General features: G+C 38.2%; 1 protein-coding gene across 1 annotated transcript in view; it reads left to right on the top strand.

The window, feature by feature from the left end:
• The window catches only part of PDZD8 (PDZ domain containing 8), a 69056-nt gene that overhangs the window by 27029 nt on the left and 26536 nt on the right, over window positions 1-15491 (top strand). The window contains exon 3 of the mRNA XM_056121045.1: window positions 7698-7800. Within this exon, the coding sequence (XP_055977020.1) occupies window positions 7698-7800 (103 nt within the window). The remainder of the gene's footprint in view (window positions 1-7697; window positions 7801-15491) is intronic.

Raw genomic sequence — 15491 nt, 5'->3', positions numbered from 1 at the left:
TTTTGTTTTAAATTGACCAGAGCTGACTTTTATAACCAGAGATGAACTCAGTTGCTATATTCTTAGTGCTATTGGAAGACTAAATTATTTCACGTAGTATTACAGTCATAATACCGAGGGAGGGAGGGAAGGAAGCAGTTAGTGTGTAATGTCTAGCAAATGTCCTGGGCAGGAGTATGACTCCCCACAGTGAGCACATATACAGACACAGAGAATAAAGAGTGTGACCTCCAGCAAACAGCACCACCAGCAAATAGATACCACCAAAAGGGAAAGGGAAGTGGAATTAAACAGCAACAAAACCCCATTAATAACTGGATTGGGGGGTGGCGGGGGCACTGGTCATAGGGCTGGAGTGTGTGCTTTGCATGTTGGAGTCCCAGGTTTGATCCCTGGTTCTGCGTGGTCCCCTGAGCGCTGCCTAAATTCATCTTCAGGCACCAAGCTGGAAGTCATGCTAAAGTGCAATCATTGAATAATACAATGCATGCTTACTCTTTTGTTTTGTTGTTGTTATTTGTTGTCCCCTCTCCTCCTTCCCTCACCCCCAAAACCCTGTGAGGTGGAGGGAGGGTTGTGCTGGGGTTAGGGGACTGGCTTTACCAGTTGCATTTAAAAAAACAAAACAAAACAAATTAAGATCAGAGTTAGTGAAAGCAAGGCCTCTTAAAAGTTTAGTTGTGGGCCAGGGAGATTGCAGATGTAGGGTTCTTGCCTTGGACACAGATGACCCACGTTTTATCCCCAACACATAAATGGTCGGTCCCCTGTCAGGTGTGATTCCTGAGCACAGAGCCAGGACTAAACCCTGAGCACTGCTGGGTGTGCCACTCTGTCCCCACCCCACCCCCCCAAAAAAAAGAAAAGAAAAAGGTTCTATTGTATGAGATAACTGTACTCTAAAGCAATATATTTAGAATAGCCTGACCTCATTATAGACAGGAAGAGCTTCTAATTAAGGTTAATTTGTCACTGAATCATACACTCAGCAGCATCTATCTAGGTGTTGTTTTGTTAACCAGGCAGGTTTCAGATATGCTTTATTAAAATTTTTTAATGTTAAATTTTTAGTACACATAAGCACAGCAGTTGGCATTTCACTAGGAGCCCTCCCTTTTCCACATTTATCTACTATCAGCAAACTCATGAATTTCTTTTTATTTTCTGTAGGTCTAATTTTTGTTTCAAAATTACTTCAATGCCAGAATTATCCAGATTTGGCTACTAAGAGACCTATTCAGGCCAACTTCTATATAAATTGTGAAATGACAAGGTTTTGTTTTTTGGGTTTTTTTTTGTTTGTTTGTTTTGTTTGTATGTTTGTGGGTTTTTGTTTTTTTTTTTTTACTTTTTGGGTCATACCCGGCAATGCCCAGGAGTTACTACTGGCTTTGCATTCCAGGAATTACTCAGGTGCTCAGGGGATCATATGGGATGCTGGGAATCGAACCTGAATCAGCCACATTCAAAGCTAGTGTTCTACCCACTGTACTAATCACTGCAGCCCCAAGCTTTTTTTTTTCTAAGGTCTTCTTAACTTTCTGCTATATCAAGCTATTCCAGATATATTTTGTGTCTCTGTCACAATCCTAATTTGTATACTATCCCCCAAATCTATTATTTTCAGTAAGGAATTACATTAGAAATCAAGGATCAGGTATTGAATGTATTTATTGCTTCTTTATATATTCAGATGCCCCTTCAGTGGAGAGTTAGGAAATACATGTGTGTATATTCATTTTTATATACATAAAAATGAAGAAATTCTTGAGTTTGCCTCACCCATCCACTTCTAGTTGACTCTCAAAGACATAATTCTCCTCTTGGTTTTCCCCAACTTATATTTTTGTGCCCTAGAACACTGGCTCAAGTGAAATGAGCATTTTTATTCAGTTACTTAATCCTATAATATTCTCAAATAATTTCAGAATTGTTTTGTCCATATAAGCACAGCAAAAAAAAAAAATAAGTAAAAATGAAATACTTAAGAATCTCATTTATTTGTAGTTCTTCTCTAAGCTTGAGGGCACATGGTCAGATACCTATAAATTAGGTAAATTTTTGTTACCTCTGGTGTGATTGTATTATTCATTTAAAATTTAGTTGGGCTTACTTGTCTGCTTCAGTTTGAACCCCCTGCTTGCTCTGCCCCTGGATTCTGACATTTTTTTTTTAACATTTTTTAACCTCTGAGACTTCAAGTTCTGCTCAGACTGCACCACCATATCCCTGACCCCAAGACTGCTTCATGTTAGATCATGCGCTCATGCCAGAAAGTACAAGTTGTACTTGTTGCAAGTTTTTTGACATTAGACATCTGGCTTCTGTCTCTTTTGGGAAGATCTTTATTGTCTCAAATTGTGTTTTTAAAAAATTTCCCCCGAGATTTTCTAAATACTGTAATGAGTTGTATGACTTTCCATTACCTAATATATCAGTTACCTGGTTTTACTGTAGATGTTGTTGACAGCTTTGCTTTTGTTTTTCTTGTTGCCCCTGTGCTTTGATGAGGAGGTTTGGGAAGATTTAAAACAGTGCCACTACCACTGCCATCCTTCTAGAACAAGAAATAGGTGACTTTAGCATTTAGTAAGTAATGTGATTACATTAATTTTAAATAAACACCAGTTGATCCCGCTTCGTGTATTAACCAAGGCAGCTTCAAGCTAAATTTTGATAGAAGAAATTGTTTCTTAAACATTATCTCCATTTAATACAATAAAATGTTTAGTTCTGTGGAGATGGTTGTTAAGGAATTTTGAAATTCACATACAAGATGAGTTGTAATAATTATTTTATTTTAAAATAATTATTAATTCTTTTAATAATTAAAAGAATTATTTGGTGAGTTGCCCCCCACGAGCGGCTCTCCGGCATGGCCACGGCCCCAGAAGCACAAGGACTTAATACAGAAATCCAGCAGCTTGGAGCAGAAAAGCGGACTATGCATTAATCCGCGCCATCTTGCCTGCCCGGAGGGGAAAGGGTGTTGCCCCATTCGCCCTCTCCTCTCTGGAAAGAAAGATGGCAGCCACATGGGAGCCTTGTGGAGAGCAGGTCTGAGCTAGGGGTGGGGGGCGCGACGGATACCTCATGGGGGGAGGGGGCGTTCCGGCACGTCCTTCACGCCCTACTGAGGTCACCAGTTGCCCCTCCACGAGCGGCTCTCCGGCATGGCCACGGCCCCAGAAGCACAGAAACCAATCTCTTAATTATCTGACTCTCGGAGAAATAGTTCTAGGGTTAATAAATAAAATAGCAGAAATCCAAAACCATCAGACATCATTTAATTCTTGAACCCAGCTGTAGAAAGCAAATCATTTCACAATGCTTTTTCAGCATGGCTGATTGGGGGGGGGGGGGGTAAAGTCTAAATAATAATGGTGCAACTTTTATCGAAACAATGAAGCTAGTCAAAGTAGACAGAGTGTTAACTAGAATTCATCTGCCCCACAGACATGGGGGGGTGTTTATTGGGGTTCTTCGAAAAATAAGTATTGGTAAAGGAAAATGTGATTGATATTTGCATGACCGAGACCGAAACCTGAAAGCTTTGTAACTTTTCCCACAGCGATTCAATAAATAAATTTAAAAAAAAATTTTAAAAAAAAGAATCATTTGGTGCTATAAATACGTCCTTGCAGGTATTTGTGAATTCTCCATTTATTCTAGTATTGAGTTTGATTCCATTTACTTGGTTATTTTAATTCAAGTAGTGGCTTTTTGGAAAAATCATTCTGAAGCAAAGAATGCTGAATATTATTTTTTCATGGAAATTCCTTGTATTCTCTGCATTTTGTTTTGAGGTTTATTTTACCTTTTTGAAAAGGGGGAAGTAGCTAAACTTGAAGGTTTGGGGCACATTTTTGCAAATACTGCCTTTGTTACTAATAACATTACTACCTACAGTGTAAGTCTGTAGTAAGCCATTCACATATATAATTTCTTTAAATATTAGTATTTTCTTTAGGAGGTGTTTTATATATATGTGTGTGTGTGTGTATATATATATATATATATATATATATATATATATATATATATATAACTCTGAGGGTTAGGTTAATCCTGGCATGTATAGCACCCTAGGTTTGATCCCTCAGCACCACTTGGGAGGTACAAAAGCAAACATGAAGAATATTCCATGGCTAAAATAGTTTATCATCTTGGGTACAGTAGGTAGGGCATTTGCCTTTCATCCAGCAGACCCAGGTTTGATGCCTGGCTTCCCACATGGCTTCCCAAGCCTGCCAGGAGTGATTCCTGAGTGCAAAGCCAGGAATAGCCCCAGAGCACCACTGGTTGTGGCCCAAAAACAAAAAGGAAAAAAGAAAAGGTGTATCTTCTTGAGATAGGTATACAGGTTGAATCATAGATTTTTAGGTTACTGAAAAAAAGCTGTTAAGATAAAAGTGAAAAATTATATTTTCAAGGATCAGTCTGAAAGAAGTAGTATTATATGTAAAACACTAAATACTAAATTGGGGGACATTTGCTAGCACAGAAAGAGTTATTGTTAATCTTTTATTAGAGTTAAGTTATTAAACGTGTCTGAGCTAACATAAGAAACCCGGGTTTCTGGAAGAGGCAGTATGTACTCTTCTTTCCCTCTTGGTAGTTATAATAGTAGAAGTTGGTTGGTTCTCATTTCTTTTTTTGTTTTGTTTTGTTTTGTTTTTTTGGGCAACCCAGCAATGCTCAGTTTACTCATAGCTCTGCACTCAGGAATTACTCCTAGTGGTGCTTAAGGGATGCTGGGGATAAATCCAGGTTGGCCGTGTACAGGGCAAAGGGCTTTACTCACTGTACTGTTGCTCCAACCCCTGTCCTCAGTTCTTGAGTTCTTGGATATATGTTAAATATTTTACTTGGAGCAATAATAGCACAGCGGGTAGGGCATTTGCCTTGCACGTGGTCAACCCAGGTTGGATTCCCAGCATTCCATATGGTCCCTGGAGCACCGCCAGGGGTGATTCCTGAGTGCAGAGCCAGGCGTAACCCCTGTGTATCATCGGGTGTGACCCAAAAGTAAAAAAAATTTTACTTGAAAAAAAATTTTTTTTTCTGGGTTTTGGACCACATTTGGAGATGCTCAGTGGTTATTGCTGCCTCTGCACTCAGGAATTTTTCCTGATGATACTCAGGAGGACCATCTGGGGTGCCAGGATCAAACCTAGGTTGTCTGTGTGCACAGCAAGTACCCTGCTGTACTATCTCTCCACTCACTCAAAATATGTCTTAGCCGTGTTTATTACTACTATTTTCTGATGACTATATCATTGGAATGAAAAACCTCTAAGTCAAGATTGAATTTGTAAATGTAAAGTACTTAGAAATTTGGAATGAAAATCAATATTTCTGAATGCTTTAAATATTCTTTTATAAACTAAAGCAAAAATTCCATATGAATTCATCTAATAGTTGATACTATTGTTTCTAATGGGAATTTCTTTCTGGGATTATTTTTCAGAAATTTATATTCTCCGAAATCTCAAGAGATAGCTCAAGATGAAAGGAAAATGAAGGTGTGGGGGGGGATGTTATAATTCTTCTATGAGAACTAAAGTAGTTGCTAGGTCTTTACTGATTGAAGGAATACATTGGTGATAAATTAAATGCAGGGGCAAGAAACACTAGCATAAACTGTGTTCTGGGAACCATATCTGGAGTTTATTGGAGACAGATAATTCTAGGACTGGAGAACCTTTTAAAGTTTTGAGTTCATTTTTATTCATTATTTTTTATTTTTTTTAAATGTAAGAAAATATTATGAAAAATGCTAAGTTCTAATTTTATGGATAATTCCAGAAATTGTAGTTTCTCATTCCTAAATCGTGAAGATTAGTATCTGTGGGACTTTGCATCACATGTTAGTGCAGAGATTTGTGTGGTCAGGACTCTTAAGGTAGTTTTGCCCTTTGCACAGATGGTGGCAGCAGAGCTCTGATGAGTGAAAAATTCTTGGTTTTGTTTTGTTTTGTTTTTTCCTTTTTAAATAAACTTAATATTTTATAAGACTTAATGTTCATGGTTTGCCTTTTTGGTAGTGTGTTCTAAATTCTTAAATTTTTAGTTTCCTTTTAAGACTAAAAAGAAAATGTGGGGTTTTTTCTTTTCCTTTTTTTTGGTTTTTGGCCCATACCCAGCAATGCTCAGGGGTTACTCCTTGCTCTGCAGTAAGGAATTACTCCTGGCAGGGCTTGGGAAACCTTGTGGGATGTCAAGGATGAACACAGGTTGACTGCGTGCAAGGCAAGTGCCATACCCGCTGTACTATCGCTACAGCCTCGACTAAAAATTAAATGTAAATTTTTTTAACTGAGTTTAATCAGACTTATTAATATTGGTTAATAAACTGCACAATTTATTTGAAATTTCCAACTTTGGAAATGTTTTTTTTTCTGTTATTCTGACGTTTGTTTTTTTTTTTTAATTTTTATTAGTGAAACACCATGAGGTATAGTTGTTCTGACGTGTTTTTATCTACTTTTGTTATCTCACTCTAGTTACCATTGTTATCATGGAGAAATAAAGTAATAGAATAGTAGTGAAGATATTGATTAATGCTAAAGCTTACTCCTGAAACACATTCGCAGACTTATGTTTTGATTTAGAAATTGGATATATTTTGTTTCCTTCAGTAATGTAATCATTTTAAGATTAGACCAGAGATTTCCTTTCTTCATCTTAATATTAAATAATACAATTAGACATGTGACCATACCTTGGATAGTTATCAAGATAATAGAAATAAAAACCATGAGCACTTGAGATTTAGTAGTATGTGTGCTAAATACTTTGTATGAATTTTCTTTTACTCTCCACTTCTAAGGAATACTGTATTTATTTATTTTTTGGGGGGGGGTTACACCCAGCAGTGCACAGGAGTTATTCCTGGCTCTGCACTCAGGAATTACTCCTGGTGGTGTTCAGGGGACCATATGGGAATTGAACCTGGTTGGCCGTGTGCAAGGCAAAAACACCCTACCCGCTGTGCTATCACTCCAACCCCCAATACTGTGTTTATTTCAAGCTTTTTAGTTGGAGGTGGGCTTAGTGATATTGAAAATTTACTTAGTCACATTAGGGGTCTGTATGTGTATGTGTGGGGGAGAGAGAGAGAGAGAGAGAGAGAGAAGCAACTATAGTGCACTGTTTTGTATGTTTTTATAAATGTGGTATCGTGCTATATGCATTAATATGCAACTTATTTTATAAACTAATCCATTTTGTGAATTTATACCTTTTAATGTATGTACAAATATCTGATCACTTTGCTGACCTCAAGTATATATCCTACTTTCTATGATTATTTGATTTAGCTGTTGAAAAAGAGCTTGTCCTGAGATAGTTCTTAATTGTAGCTTTTACTTCATTTTCCCACTAGAGGGTGTACCAAGTGTTCAAATTTTTTTTTTTTTAATTTTTTTATTTGGGGGCCATGCCTAGCTATTCACTCAGGAATTACTTCTGGCAATGTTTCGGTGACCCTATTGAATGCCAGGGTTTCAGCCCAAGTCAGCCACATGCAAGGCAGGTGCGTTATCCACTGTACTATTTCTCCAGCGCCTAATTTTTATGTTACCCAAATTCTAATAGTATTGGGGTAAATAATTGCTCTTTGATATAATCAGAATGAAAACTTTAATTCATATAACTGATATAATAGTTTTCTTTTTTTATTTTTATAATTGCAGGTTATTCATTTTTGGATCCTATGACAGAGAGGCAAATATTCATTGCACACTTGAGTTGAGCAGTGGTGTTTGGGAAGAAAAACAAAGGAGTTCTATTAAAACGGTAAAATGGATTTGTATAGTTCAAAGTCTTTATTCTGTCAGTATGCTTTTATTACCTTCATTGTGTACTCTTAAATGTCTTTTTGAAGTACAGCAGCAGGAATGAGTGAATCACATAAAACTATAGTATGACAATAAGAAACCTAGTCTGGGGGCTGGAGTGATAGCACAGCGGGTGGGCGTTTGCCTTGCATACGGCCCACCCAGGTTTGATGCCCAGCATCCCGTATGTCCCCCAAGCACCGACAGGAGTAATTCCTGAGTGCATAAGCCAGGAGCAACTCCTGAACATTGCCAGGTGTGACCCAAAAAAGCAAAAAAAAAAAAAAGAAGAAGAAGAAGAAGAAGAAGAAACCTAGTCTGATTAGTTTCCTTCCAGGACTTAGTATGTGTTTATAGTTATGAAATTATAAGGAAAGAATTCTAAATCTTAGAAAGCATATAAATTCAGCATTTGGGGGCATAAATTCAGTGGAGTGGGGGCTCACCCAGCAGTGCTGAGGGCTTACTCCTGTTCGAGGGTCACTCATGGCAGGGTCAAGGATCCAACCTGGCTCAATGCATGCAAAGCAAGCAACCTACTTCTTGAAGATCTTTCAAAGAGCTTGTTATATTAAGTACTGTTTTAGATGCATGTGGAACATTTTAAGGGATTAGCACAGGGTGGATTTTGTATGATGGTTAGTAGGGTGAGGTAGAACTTAGGATGGAGAAAGAATATAGCAATAAGTGAGTAAGTAGGATAGAGAAACTTTGGTGCCATGATAAATGATTTAGGAGTTATAACAAACGAGACTCTTTATAGGGAAGGCCTTTAAGAGATGACACTTGAACAGGCTTGCCAAAGGGTATACAGAATACTTAATAGACCTGAATCTCAGATAAACAGTAAATTATTTTTCCAGTATAATTATGTTCCTTAGTTTTTGTGTTTTGCTAATTGAACAACAACACTGGAGGTGGGGCCTGAATACGTGAAGAGGAGGAGTGAGTAGCTGCAGGGTTTAGGTATAGTAAAGGGAGGCATTTCAAGCAAATGAACCACAGATGTGGGAAGGGAGTTTGTTTGAGGAATAGGCATGTATGTCTGAGGGACAGATAGAAGGCTAGTGCAGCTAGAAAATGAGTGAAATTGAATCATGCTTAATCTAGTGAGGCATGTTAATATTTTTTAATTTCCATTTGACCACCATTATTTGTGGTACAAGAGGTTTGTTTCTGTCTTTGTTTTGCGGGCACGATAGCACTGTGCCTAGGGAACCTATAATGCTGGGAGTTGAACCCAGGACTCCAGCATGCAAAGTATGGGCTCCAGCGCTGTCAGTTAGCTCCCCAGTCTTTACAGTTGGGAGAGTTTTAAGATCACAATTGATACACTTCAGTTTTATGAAAGACTTCAAGTTTCTGTTTTTATTTGTCTCAGAAGACACTGTCACCTCAACTTGCAAGATTAAAAGAAACGTAGTTTTCTTTTAAAATAATTTCAGAGCTGAATTTAATAAAAGGAGTGCTTTACTTTGATTAGCTTTCCTTTTTTGGTGCCAAGAACTGGACTTAGGAACTCTTTCATTCAGAGCATATGCTCTACCATTAAATTGTATCAACCACGTGTTGCGCTTGGGCTCTGTAAAAATTTAAATTTAAATTTAAAAATTTTTATTTTAAATAAAAATTTTCATGGGTTATTTAATACTTTATTTCCAAAGTTGCGTTGATATTTTCTGAATATTCTGCATAACAGTTTTAATTGTAATTATAATATCCTTCTGGAATTTACATGAATCTAATAGCTCATTAAAGATTAGAGTGTTTATCTAAGTGTTTTCAGAATTTCTTTAGTGTTTTTAAAAATGAAATCTAGCACATTATTAGTTTGGTTTAGCAATGAATTATAGTTGTGTTCTTTAAAGCTGCATTTAATAACATATTTACTTGTTTCTATCACATTTAACTCCTGATGGCAGTATAGCCAATCCTATGATTATTTATGTAGCCAATATTTAGGAAAAGTATCTTTCTATTATGTACTAATTATACTGATGAATAGGCACTTTTGAAATGTACTGCACAGTTGTTTTATAGAAGTAATAATGTGCTTTGGTAGTTCTGAAGTAATCCTAATATTCATTACATTTTTAAAATAGCTGCCATTCTTAGATATTTAAGTAGGAGCATAAGCATTTCATCAAACTCTTGATAAACATGGTTATATGGTATTTTTACGAATGTTCCTTTAACTTTTAAGTTGATTGTAATTTATGTAGTAATTATTGTGAACATCCTTATACAAAACATAGCATTGTGAAATTATTTGGGGGTAAATAGAGTAAGTTAGTCACTGTGTCTTAGAAGGATGAGCTGATTTAAGTTTAAATTTAAATTTTGTTTTGTTTTTTGCCACATCTGGTAATGCTCAGGGTTTACGCCTGGCTCTTTGCTCAGGGATCACTCGTGGCAGTGCTCAGAAGATCATATGTTTTTCCAGGAATGGAACCGAGTTCGGCTACATGCAAGGCACTTACTCACTCTTCTATCTCTCTGACCCCACAATTTAAGTTTTTGGAAATAGTAGCAAATTGGTGAAGATTCTATGCATCTGAGTAACAAGGTCAAAATGATGATCTATTTCAAAACATCTCTTTTCTTGGGAGGTTGTCATGTCCCAAGTTACTTTTAATTTATGTTTCAAATGATTTGAAGCAGCTTTCCCAAGAAATAATCAGTTTCATGATTTGTTATGAAAAAGCATTATTGTTTTGCCCAGGTCATAACTTGCCTTTGCTATTGACATTTTCAGTTTCCTTTATTATATTTGCAAAGATAATGAGATTAGACAGACTTAATATTTTATAACAAAGGTTACCAAGACTCTAATCTTGAGTTATTATTTCAGATTTTAACATGTCATAAATGGTTTTGCAGAAAGAATTCTAGGTTAGTAATTACATCCAATGTTGAAAATGTCATCAGTAGTTTCTCCAGGTATTAAGTTACATATGTCGGAATTTAATAACTTGAAGGAGAAAAATTAGAGTGTTTAAGACTACATACAAAAATTAAAGAATAGCATTTGATAATTTGGAATGTGTTGCAACTTTGCTTAGAAAAAAAAAATGTATCATTAAAAATAAGTATGCTTGGGGACCGGAGCAATAGTACAGCAGGTAGGGCATTTACCTTGAACGCAGCCGACCTGGGTTCGGTCCCCAGCGTCCCATATGGTCCCCCAAGAACCTCCAGGAGTAATTCCTTAGTGCATGAACCAGGAGTAACCCCTGTGCATTGCCAGATGTGACCCAAAAAAGCAATAGATAAATAAATCAATAAGTATGCTTAAATAATAAGCTTAGAAGCAGTATAAATAAAATTATTAGGTTTTTAGATATTTAAATGTATTAAGTTAGCTGCTGATTTCCATGACTGCAGAATGAAACTTTATTTCTTTGGCAGAGGGTGGTGACCTTCCCAGCAGTGCTGGGGAGCCCTTGGTGCCACTTCTAGGAAGATAACACAGAGGGCTAGAGTAAATGCTTCACATGTAAGGTGCTGGGTCTAGGTTCTATTCCTGGCATCACGTCATTAGCAAAACTTAGTTTCCTTACTTGAGATAATAATTGATGCTAAATGTACCTTCGCCTATACCTGAAAGAACAAAGGCAGTTTATGATTCATTTTAATTATGTTTGCAGGTTTCACTTTACTCTTCACTGAGGAGGAAACGTAGGAAGTTTTAAGATTTTGAAACTTTCACAACCATTATTTTTCATTATTAAACCATGAAAACATCTATGTATCTACAACTTAAAAAGTGATGCACACATAATCATCATTATGTGCATGGCAGATAGATCCCATAAATGTAATCGATTTCATGGTTTGCTTTTCCTTTTAATTTTGGGGTGGGGACTTGCCACGTGGTGCTCAGGAGGCTGAGGGGTAAAGGCCCAAGAATGCAGTGACTCTCAGGTCTGTATTTGGAATTATCTGGACCACACCCAGCAGGGCTTCACGAGGACTATGTGCTGAGAATTGAACTTGGTTGGCCCTATGCACATTCCCTGCCCTAACTCCTATATGGTCTCTCTGACTCCCAAGGTAGGATGCTTGCCTTGCCTGCTACCAACCTGTGTTCGATACCCAGCACCAAGCACCACCAGGAATAATCCCTGAGTTCAGAGCCAGGAGTCAACTCAGAGCATTGAATGTACCTCTCCCCAAAACAAGGGAAAAAACATTATTAGTAAATGTTCTTTTATCCTGTCTCTCTGCCTATTTCAGTTATCCTGCCTGTGTCCTCTTTGTGTTTTCTTCTGCCATGTCATTTTTCCATGCTGTCATTTGGTTCTATAGACATTATTCTACAAGAAACTTGTGACATTGAGGACCTTTTAGGGAAATTAAAGGAATTATGGAACTGGGCTGTGGAATCTGAATCTGGGACTTATGGGTAGAAGAGAAGGCAGTGGGAGCAATTGCACCTATTTAGTCTTCCTCTCTCTCTTCTGCATTTGAGTAACAGGATGAAGATTGGGGGCTGGAGTGATAGTATAGCGGGTAGGGTGTTTACCTTGCATGTGGCCGGCCAGGTTCAATCCCCAGCATCCCATATGGTCTCCTGAGCACCAGCAGGAATAATTTCTGAGTGCAAAGCCAGGAGTAACCCCTGTGCATCACTGGGTGTGACCCAAAAAGCCAAAAATAAAAAAAAGGATGAAGATTTCTGATTTTAGAGGCAGGCTTTTAATGTACTTTTTCTCCTGCTGACTGTCCTCCTCTTCCTTTCAAGTTATCACAGTGCAGTCAAATACTTAATAGCAGTTGTTCTTCACAGGAGATCAAATCTTTTCTTTCACAATAAGGAGATGGAAGGTTAACAAATAATTGTTAAATCAGTATATTGGCATAAATATGTATCAGAGAGGAAGGAAGAATATGAATTTCTTCCCATTTTGAAATGAAGAATGAATTAGGATGGTACTTCTGTGTCCCTTGAAAGTACAGTAGCTGGGTAGAAGAGAGCTACAGGAACAGTCATGTGTTAAATATTAATGCATATCTTAATATAGCCCAATCTGCAGGCACTAGACTTTAAATGTGGTTAAAGGCATTGAAGTTTTATATTTCAGATCTGCCTGAAAAGTAATGTCAATGAAGAGTATTTAATTGAACAATGGAGAAGAATTCATAAATTGTAATTTGGAACTCTTAATGAAAAGTATTATTTTTAATCCAGAGTTATATGGCATCAACCAGCAGTTTCACACTCGGCAACTGCTATAAGAAAGGCCATAGGGGTCTAGAGAGATAGTACAGAAGATGGTGCTTGCCTTAAGTACTGCCAACCTGGGTTTGATTCCTGGCATCTCATATAGTCCCCTGAGCCTCTAGGAGTGATCCCTAACGTACAGAGCCAGGAGAAAGCCCTGAGCACTGCCAGGTGTGGCCCCCAAACCAAAAAAAAGTATGTTGGTACTGGAGTGATAGTACAGTGGTTAGGGTGTTTGCCTTGCACATGCTGACCTAGATTTAATCCCTGGCATTCCATGTGGTTCCCTAAGCACTGCCAGGAGTAATTCTTTAGTGTAAAGAGAGAAGGAATAACCCTTGAGCACCTCTCAGTGTGGCCCCAAAACAAAAATAAAAGGAGGGCGTAGCAATAGGTAGAGCCAGATGTACCTGAAATTAGTAGGAAGTCAGAATTTATCTCCTAGATTCTAGACTTTATCTTTTTATTTGAATTAATGCTTTTCCTTCTCTTTATTGCTTCCTTTTCAAAGCCTCTTGAAAGCATATGATTGAAAAATGATTTATGCCAGGTTTCCTTTAATTTTCTTTTTTAACATTCCTTACAATTAAAGTAACATTTGAGGATATAATGCTTGCTTTGTAAGAACTAGTCAGGATAGGAAAAGAGACATGCAAGCTAATGTGTATTTCACAGCAGGTGTATTTCAACGTGAAAATATTTTTTCCATTCAAAAAAGACAAAGTCTTCTGCTTATAAAATCTATCCTTATTTTACATTAAACTCTATCACCTCTAACCAAAACTGGTTTTGTAATAGCACAATAATAATGAGAAGTTTGAGAATGATGATAGTAGATTCATTTGAGAATAGAATCATAGAGAGCAGCTATGGAAAAATGGAATTGGAATGTAAGGGGGCCTTAAGAATAACATCATTTAGTCAACTGCCCAAATTGAACCTGATACTGAAGTGGTCTGCCTTATTATAGAGGCCAGTGAGTCTCCTAGAATACAGGATAGGCAACTAAATTAGGAGACTCTTGGCAGAGGGAAGGTGATCTCTTGGGAGAAAACACAGTATATAGGGAAATTCACGATCACCCTGTTGTTCATCAATTTCCTCGAGCAGGCACCAGTAACGTCTCCTTCTTCCTAGTCCTGAGATTTTAAAAGAGCCATTTCAATGCTCTTTCAGGATTAGGAGAATGAGACCCATCATTGTTACTGGTATTTGGCATATTGAGTACGACATGGGAAGTTTGCCAAACTCTGCCGTCCGGGCAGGATACTTTTGGTAGCCTGCCAGGTTCTCCAAAGGAAAAATAAGATAAGATGTCGCGTGGCCATTGCGGTCACACGCTTCCGGGAGTTGTGTTTTATAGTCTCTGCATCTTGGCCGTTGATGGGACCAACCTGGCACTGGCGGCAGCTGGTGGGTGTGACGCCTACCTACTGGAAGATGGGGGGTCTGGGTGGAAAAGGCCCAGTCCCAATCCAAGTAGGCTTGGAGACCTCAGCCCCGGGACCCGCATGCCTGGGTTCCTCTGCCAGTTCTTTCATGCATGAGGCCCGTCCGGACGTGGAGAGTGGTCCCAGCATGGCCGTGGCTGGCTTCGGAGGCCCTCAGCTGCTGGGACTCTGCTCGGGGCGGGCGGGGGTGGGAGAGAGAAACTCAACCCTCCCCCTTCCAAGGGGCCCCAGTGAGGACAGCCAGGCACGGGGGCAGGAGACTCTGGGAATAGGGATATAGGGAAATTAAAGGATGCTAAATAAGCATATAGAAGAAACACAAATAGTAGACGTATTTTTAACTTCTAGGAATTTTTATTATTATTATTATTATTATTATTATTATTATTATTATTATTATTTTGGCTCAAGCCAAACAGTGCACAGGGCCTTCTCATGGCTTTGTTCTTGGGGTTGGTCCTAATAGTGCTTGCTCCTGACAGTAGTGCCATGGACCAAACTTGGCCCTGCTGCATGCTCAGTGTTTGCTCAGCCCTTTGAGTTGGCTCTCTGGCCTTTAGAAAAAATTTCAAGATCTATAGCAAAGGTTCCCAAATTACTTTATTACTAGGAGCCCGGCAAGCTACCGAGAGTATCTCGCCCGCACGGCAAAGCCTGGCAAGCTACCCGTGATGTATTCAATATGCCGAACACAGTACAATTGTCACAATGGAGACGTCACTGGGCCTGCTTGAGCAAATCGATGAACAGCTGGAGGACAGTGACAGTGACTAGGAGAATATTTTGTCACAAGTCTGCCTTAAGGATATGATTTTGAAGCAGGGTCAAGATCTTGTAGTATCAAGATCAAGTCAAGTGTAATATCAGGGTCAAGATCAAGTATAGTATTATAAATGACTGAGTGCAGAACTTTGATTCGTTTTTACGAATGGTCTGAAACAGTACAAAAAGTAGAATTCTAATGTGCACTACTTA

The sequence above is a fragment of the Sorex fumeus genome, unplaced genomic scaffold, assembly GCF_029834395.1.
Source record: "Sorex fumeus unplaced genomic scaffold, SorFum_2.1 ptg000043l, whole genome shotgun sequence".
Lineage (NCBI taxonomy): Eukaryota > Metazoa > Chordata > Mammalia > Eulipotyphla > Soricidae > Sorex > Sorex fumeus.
Note: the sequence above shows the minus strand (reverse complement) of the source record. Positions and strands in the feature narration are given on the sequence as shown.